General features: G+C 43.8%; 1 protein-coding gene across 2 annotated transcripts in view; it reads left to right on the top strand.

Moving 5' to 3' along the window:
- Positions 1-424: 424 nt before the first annotated feature.
- Positions 425-8598, top strand: part of TRPC3 (transient receptor potential cation channel subfamily C member 3) — a 62195-nt gene continuing 54021 nt past the window's right edge. The window contains exon 1 of one of the 2 annotated variants that reach the window (XM_038399363.2): positions 425-1017. In XM_038399363.2, the coding sequence (XP_038255291.1) occupies positions 791-1017 (227 nt within the window). In that variant the 5' untranslated portion in view covers positions 425-790. Of the gene's footprint in view, positions 1018-6311; positions 6595-8598 lie in introns of those variants that run through there. The other variant, XM_043514035.1, reaches the window with a different exon arrangement.

Here is an 8598-nt window from a genome sequence, read left to right as displayed (position 1 = left end):
TGTCCGGGGCTTCATTTGTGTCTGGGGATCCTTATAACTGCACCGTAGCAAAGTTGCCTTGCCTGTCCTTCCTTCAGTAAAAAGAAAAGGAGGCCTTGTGGCACCTTAGAGACTAACAAATTTATCTGAGCATAAGCTTTCGGGAGCTACAGCTCACTTCATCGGATGCATTGATTATTTCAACGGATGAAGTGAGCTGTAGCTCCCGAAAGCTTATGCTCAAATAAACGTGTTAGTCTCTACAAGTCCTCCTTTTCTTTTTGCGAATACAGACTAACACGGCTGCTACTCTGAAACCTGCCTTCAGTAGGAACTGTTCTTAAATTCCCCAGCTTTGCTGTGAGACATGCACTGATTTGGGGCGGGAGAGGGAAGCTGTCATTGCCCCTGCTCATGTGCAGGTCGGAGTGGAGTCCCCTCCTCTCCTCGCGGCCTGCTCTGGGAGATGATCGATTCTCTCTCGGAGTGCTGATGCTGTCTGTCCTAGCAAAGTGATGATGAAAAGGGAGAGGAGAGGGGCAGACCTGGAGTCCTTTCTCCTCATCAGCGCCTCGCTCAGACCTACTCCCCAGCTCTCCCTATCAGGCTGCACATTGTCTTTCCTTCCTGACAAGCAGCCGGGAAGGAGAAGGGACGGGAAGGGATAATCTCTTCTGGGGAGGGTTTTGTCCCTTCCAGCTGCTCCGTCCCTTGCTGGGCAGGGCTTTCCTCCCCCTCGCTTCCCCCGTACAGGCTGCTAGCCGAGGCTGGCCGGCAGCAGCAGCAGCAGCACCCTGAGAAGAACCTGAGCATGTCCAGCAAGGGCAGGCGAGGTAAGGAGCAGGGGAGAGTGACCTTCCCGCCGCAGCAGCAGGAGGAGGAGGACGGGGGAGAGGAAGAGGAGCCGCAGCGCCGGCGGCGGGGCTGGAGAGGCGTCAATGGGGGGCTGGAGCCCTCTCAGCAGCAGCAGCAGCGAGCCGTGAAAACCCAGCGGGAACCCTACGGCTACTACCCGCCCCTGGCACTGGTCCGCACCATGTAAGTACCCGGCGCTGGCTGGGCGCGGGCGGCCCCTTCCCGCTGGCGCCGCCGATGGGTCTGCCGCAAAGTTAGAGCGTGTCACGCCCACGCGCCCCGGCTGCGGCGAGGCAGGTGAACGAGCCACGGGGGCTGGGGCAGCCCCGCCAAACCGGGGCACCCTCCTTCCCCTCCCCCCCCCCGCTCAGGCACCCGCCTGCCTGGGTCTCTCCAGTGACAGCAGGTGAACGGGCCAGTTCCCGTGGTGCCACTCGGAGGAGATGCTGAGGCGATGATCTCCCTTTCGAAATACAGATTCAGCTGCAAGTCAGTGCTGGGGCTGAGTAACGCAGAGCGGACGGCGGAGGGTGGAACTAGCCTTGGGGCGGATGCTTTCAATAAAGCCCTGATGATGCCGGGGTTACAAATCCCTCCCCAGAGTTTGCTTTATTACTCGAGGCAAGGGACTGGGAAAGTGAAGGGTGCTGCGTCAATAAAATTACCCGGCAGAGCAGGTGACTGGACCGCTTGGAGCGGGGGGGGGGGTCAGTGAGATTTGCCGATCCCGGGAAATTAACTGTAATGCCAGAATGTGTCTCTTTGGGTTGGAGGAAAAATAGACTTCCATTTATTTCTGGTTTCAGAGTAGCAGCCGTGTTAGTCGGTATTCGCAAAAAAGAAAAGGAGGACTTGTGGCACCTTAGAGACCAACACATTTATTTGAGCATCAGCTTTCCTGAGCTACAGCTCACTTCATCGGATGCATCGTGAGCTGGAGCTCACAAAAGTTTATGCTCAAATAAATCTGTTAGTCTCTAAGGTGCCACAAGTCCTCCTTTTCTTTTTTGCATTTATTTCTGGAGTTACATCTGGATTTGAAGCAAGACAGAAGAAGAAAGGGGGAAAAAACCAGAGGAAAGGGGACAGCCTGGATCTAGATACAGTAGATAGAGGCTTTCTCCCTTCTTTAGGCTGGGTGGGGTGGCCTGGATTTGTAACACAACCTTTCAGTTTGTTTCTCATGCAGAAGGAAGGAGACCCTCCCCACATCCCCAAGATTCTCACGGTAGGCAGGAGGCCCAAGGAAGGAGCTCACAGACCGAGGGTCAGCAGTGCCCCCTGGGGGCTCTCCTGCGCACTCCAGCAAAGTGACCCGGCCAGACAGTATTTGAGCTCCTATCCTGCCTCTCCTTTACCAGCGTTTACCTCTTAGGGCTAGACCCAGCAGATACAGATGAAATATTGCAAAGGATTTTGTTGAATGCAAACAGGAGAGACATGCGATGGTTTATCAATTTGTTTATATATCCTACCAAGAGCAAGTTTTCTTGGGCAATCTTTATTCTATCAAATGGACTGTTATTCACACAAAACTTTTAAAATTAGATTTGTGTTATACAGCGCAGATCCCTTCTGCAAAAGCCAGGATGGAAATATTTTACCAAACTTACTAGTAAGGTTACTCAAAATCCAACACATTTCCTAAGAGAGGATTTTTAATATCCTACTGACTAAACTTAATTTACATTCACAGCAATTATGTAACATACAGCTATATGATGTTTTGTGCCTAGTAAAATAGTTTTCTGAGAAAATCTAGTTGCTGGCTTAGTCAAAGTTTTGGAAGTTAATGAAGTTCTCTTGTCCCAGCAGTAAAAAAACCTATTACCTCCACACAGGTACAAAAATATCTTAACTTTCTCATATGGTGAAAAATATGTTCAAAATCTACACTAATAGAATCATACCCCAAAAATAGAAAACTGAAAGAACTGTGCAGAGGGACAAACTTTTGAACTGCATCTTGTAAGTTTATTTCAAGTTTTGACACCTTCTGAAAACATCATGATGGTTAATAGTTAAGAGGACTTACCTGCAACAGAAATACATTTACTTTTATAAAGATGTTAATTTTTTTATCTGTTTTACAAAATCAATAAAATGTCTAGCTAGAGAAAGAGGACTAGGAAGGGACTGGCTTGCCCAGTTTTTGTGTGTGGTGCCTAGGAATTGTTCAGTCCTTCATTTCTTAAGGAAGGGAGTATGTCAGTGGTTCTGTGACACCATTTATACTATCAGTGAAGAGATCTAGAAATTTAAGCCTCTTGATGTCTGGGCCACTGGATACAAAGCATCATACAGTGTAAAACTTAATTCTTAATTCATTTTCATTACTAAGCAAATTAACACTTTTTTGAGCGATATAATATTACAGAATTTGTTCTGTTTGTAAGAGTACTTAATTAAAATCACACCGGGGAAGACTTTAAAATACAACAATTAGAGTAGCACTTAGAATGTGATAATCACAAATATATGTAGATTCTACCATCCCTGGGTAGGAATTTTACACTGTATGATGCTTTGTATCCAGTGGCCTAGACATCAAGAAGCTTAAATTTCTAGATCTCTTCACTGATAGTATAAATGGTGTCACAGAACCACTGACATACTCCTTTCCTTAAGAAATGAATATTACACCAACATGGACTAATACCTGAGTCCAGTTTACTCAGCTCAAGGCTTTTGTATCTGGGATGAGCTCCACCTGTTGGAATTACTTATCAGACTACAGCTCTTGCATTCCTGTCCTAGCACTTTCTGCTATAATAGTTGGAAGTGACTGTCCACTAGGCTGATACTAGTATTCCCCAATCAACGTAATAGGAAATGCTGAAGCAACAGGGCGTAGAGGGGAAAGGATATGTAACCTCTGTTATCGCTACTGAATGCCCAGCTCTGCAGTCTTCTTCCAAACTAACATAACATGTTAGAGAGGGTTCCTGCTAGATAGTCAGGTTGTTTCCTCTGGAATGCTGGTTTAAATAGGATTTTAAATGCTAAAAAAATATAGCACATATTAATGACATCAGTGTGAATAAGTGTACCGATTAACTGAGATAAGGTGTCCTGGTAGGCACTGTAGCTGTACAAACATAGAATAAGAGACGGTCCCCTCCTTGCAGAGTTTACCATCTTAGTCAACCTGACAGATAAAGGATGGAAGGAGAAACAGACAAAGAGGACTAAAGTCACTTGCCGAAGGTTATGCAACAAGTGAGTGGCTGCACCAGGAATAAAACCCAGGTTTCTTGATTCCCAGTCCAGTTATCTATCCAAGTTATGTACTGACAAGTGCTGGGCTGCTACATGATGTATACTATATATTCATATATCCAGGGTTCTGGTTCTATTCATCATAGTTTTGTAAACAAGACAAAATGACGGAGACAAGTATTGATAAAACATTGTAAAAGAAGGATGGAATTATATTGTTACTGTGTCCACATATCTATTCAGGGGACACCATCATAGGGCCTAATCTCATCAGCCACACTGTCAGAGGCTCGTTCACCTGCACATCTACCAGTGTGATATATGCCATCATGTGCCAGTAATGCCCCTCTGCCATGTACATTGGCCATACTGGACAGTCTCTACGTAAAAGAATAAATGGACACAAATCAGACGTCAAGAATTATAACATTCAAAAACCAGTCGGAGAACACTTCAATCTCTTTGGTCACTCAGTTACAGACCTAAAAGTGGCAATTCTTCAACAAAAAAAACTTCAGAAACAGACTCCAACGAGAGACTGCTGAATTGGAATTAATTTGCAAACTGGATACAATTAACTTAGGCTTGAATAGAGACTGGGAATGGATGTGTCATTACACAAAGTAAAACTATTTCCCCTTGTTTATTTCCCCTCCTACTGTTCTTGTCAAGTGCTGGAAATGGCCCACCTTGATTATCACTACAAAAGGTTTTCTCCCGCCCCCTCCGCACCTCCCACTCTCCTGCTGGTAATAGTTCACCTTTCCTGATTACTCTTGTTACAATGTGTATGGTAACACCCATTGTTTCATGTTCCCTGTGTATATAAATCTCCCCACTGTATTTTCCACTGAATGCATCTGATGAGGTGAGCTGTAGCTCACAAAAGCTTACGCTCAAATAAATTTGTTAGTCTTTAAGGTGCCACAAGTACTCCTTTTCTTTTTGCGGATTTCTAGTGGTTGACAAGAACGTCCGAGGAACAGCCGTGGGGGGAGAGGAATAAACATGGGGAAATAGTTTTACTTTGTGTAATGATCCATCCACTCCCAGTCTTTATTCAAGCCTAAGTTAATTGTTCCAGTTTGCAAATCAATTCCAATCCAGCAGTCTCTCGTTGGAGTCTGTTTTTGAAGGTTTTTGTTGAAGAATTGCCATTTTTGAGTCTGTAATCGAGTGACCAGAGAGATTGAAGTGTTCTCCAACTGGTTTTTGAATGTTATAATTCTTGATGTCTGATTTATGTCCATTTATTCTTTTACATAGAGACTGTCCAGTTTGGCCAATGTACATGGCAGAGGGGCATTACTGGCACATGATGGCATATATCACATTGGTAGATGCGCAGGTGAATGAGCCTCTGATAGTGTGGCTGATGTGATTAGGCCCTATGATGGTGTCCCCTGAATAGATATGTGGACACAGTTGGCAACGGACTTTGTTGCAAGGATAGGTTCCTGGGTTAGTGGTTCTGTTGTGTGGTTACTGGTAAGTATTTGTTTCAGGTTGGGGGGCTGTCTGTAAGGAAGGACTGGCCTGTCTCTCAAGATCTGTGAGTTTGATGGGTCGTCCTTCAGGATAGGTTGTAGATCCTTGATGATGCATTGGAGAGCTTTTAGTTGGGGGCTGAAGGTGATGGCTAGTGGCGTTCTGTTATTTTCTTTGTTGGGCCTGTCCTTTAGTAGGTAACTTCTGGGTACTCTTCTGGCTCTGTCATTACACACAAAGATGGCCTATAAGCCATCAGGAACAGTATCCTTGATAATGTCATGGCAAACCTGGTGGCTGACCTTTGTGACTTTGTCCTCACGCATAACTATTTCACATTTGGGGACAATGTATACCTTCAAATCAGCAGCACTGCAATGGGTACCCGCATGGCCCCACAGTATGCCAACATTTTTATGGCTGACTTAGAACAACGCTTCCTCAGCTCTCGTCCCCTAATGCCCCCTACTGTACTTGTGTTACATTGATGACATCTTCATCATCTGGACCCATGGAAAAGAAGTCCTTGAGGAATTCCATCATGATTTCAACAATTTCCATCCCACCGTCAACCTCAGCCTGGACCAGTCCACACAAGAGATCCACTTCCTGGACACTACGGTGCTAATAAGCGATGGTCACATAAACACCACCCTATACCGGAAACCTACTGACCGCTATGCCTATCTACATGCCTCCAGCTTTCATCCAGACCACACCACACGATCCGTTGTCTACAGCCAAGCTCTACAATACAACCGCATTTGCTCCAATCCCTCAGACAGAGACAAACACCTACAAAATCTCTATCAAGCGTTCTTACAACTACAATACCCACCTGATGAAGTGAAGAAACAGATTGACAGAGCCAGAAATGAGTGCATTTCAAGAGTGTGAGCCTCTCTGTTCCAGTAAGCCAGGTGATATTTCACAGATGAGAGAGAGAGAGAGAGAGAGAGAGAGAGAGAAACCCTCATGTTATACATTTGGGTTTAGGGGAATGTGCACTGAGCGAAGAGGCTGTGAGTTTAAGTTCATCTCTTCTACTGACAGGTATTTATATTTCTGTGCACTTCAAAACATTTACTGTTGGGCATGGCCTCGGCACCGCTGTCCTACGAGCAAAGCAGTCTCATTCCCTCCACTGTAAAAATGTTAACTGAAAGGTTGCAGAAGATTACTTTTGACAGAACTGGGAATAGAACCTAGGCCTTTTATACAGGAGATTCAAGCCTCGTCTATGGTGCTTTTAGATTGATTTACTGATGTACTTAGCTATTCTGACTGTAACTGGTAGACCACATTCCCTTCTCAGGCACACATATACAATCATGATCCCCCAACATTCTGCTGCTGTCTAGCAAGTAGCTGTGTAAACCACTAGCAAGGTACAGTAGAACTTCAGAGTTACAAATACCTCAAGAATGGAGGTTGTTCGTAACTCTGAATGTTCATAACTCTGAATGAAATGTTGTGGTTCTTTCAAAAATGTACACCTGAACCCTGACTTGATAAATCTTTGAAACTTTACTATGCAGAAGAAAAATGCTGCTTTCTCTTTATTTTTTTAGTAGTTTACATTTAATACAGTATGGTACTGTATTTGGCCTTTTAAAAAAAAATTTTTGTCTCTGCTGCTGCCTGATTGCATACTTCTAGTTCCAAATGAGGCGTGTGGTTGACTGGTCAGTTCATAACTCTGGTGTTCGTAACTCTGAGGTTCTACTGTATACACTTGTCACTTCTCCACTTGCTGGCTGGTCCAAAGAAGACAGCAGCTGTTTTTTAAATCTCAAATTACAGAAGTTGGTACTGGGGATCTAAAGTCCCTGCTCTCAACCTATATGAGGGATCCTTATGGCTGCAAATGCAATTTCTGTTTCTCTAGTTTTCTTTTTTATAACTGGTTAATTTTGTGTTTTCACTGTGTAAACTAACTCAGAAACAAGTTTTATAGTTAAACATTATCTGTCAGTGATGACACAATGAACTAAAGCACAGGTGTCCCACGTTTCAGTCATTTGTCACACATTTCAATTGTCAGTCACACTTGGACAGGCTTGAAGATTAAAAGATATGGTTGGTGTGGCGGAGGGCAGCAGCTTATCACATTACATTTGAAAAGTAGAGGAACCAACAGCCTAATTCCCAGCTTGTCACTGCTAAGTACGATGTTTCTAGCTTAGTGCATAGCAGTAACATCTAAAGGGAAAATTTAGCTTCAGGAGCAGACTTGAGTGTTCAGCCAACAAAGCAGTGCACTCTAATGTGATAGTGTTATGCATGCACATCACGAGACGAAGAGACTTCTTAAGCATCTTTTTCTAGAGAAAAGAGGGATTTAATGTCTCTTTTTTACTTATGTATATCAAAGATGATGAATTTTGTGGACAAAAATATGTTTATGAAGTAGGATAGTTTTTATTTGCTTATTTTCTGAAACTTCATTGTATGTAAATGAATCACAGATTTACCAGAAACATATTATTATTGCTTCTGAAAGTTCCTGCTGTATCTCATTAGGATTAAGTGATTTCATAGAGTGTTTTCTCGGTCGCTCAAAAGCATGCCCATACTACGGTGGGAGTGGGTGGCGCAAAAGGGAAAAAGGAGATGTACTGTCTCTATTTCATGTTGTTCTAGAAAAGCATAACCATGGATTATACTATGAAACTGGAGATATACTCTCCCCTCTGCAAATAGTGTTAGGACCCCAGCCTGGCTCTGAGAAGCTAAGAATATATTAGTGAGATGTGTATTGTAAAACAGGAACTTGCATGAGTAATAATAGTCATGGTTAGGCTAACTGTTAATAATTTAGGGTCTGATTCTGTAGTCCTCAAACATTTAAACTGTTGTTAAAGTCACTGGAAGTTTTGCCTAACTAAAGTTCAGGACTGGACCCAAGCTAGCAAATGACTACTAGTAGTAACATAGTTAAGAAGCTACAATTTGTAATTTAGGACACCAGGAACATGCTTGCTTTATCCATGCCATAAGCAGATATTGTACCCTGTTAGCCAAATACTTCAGTTTTAGGGATGCTCTGAGTCAAAT

The sequence above is a fragment of the Dermochelys coriacea genome, chromosome 4 (assembly GCF_009764565.3).
Source record: "Dermochelys coriacea isolate rDerCor1 chromosome 4, rDerCor1.pri.v4, whole genome shotgun sequence".
NCBI lineage: Eukaryota > Metazoa > Chordata > Testudines > Dermochelyidae > Dermochelys > Dermochelys coriacea.
The sequence above is the reverse complement of the archived record's forward strand: the minus strand, read 5'-3'. Positions and strand labels throughout refer to the sequence as shown.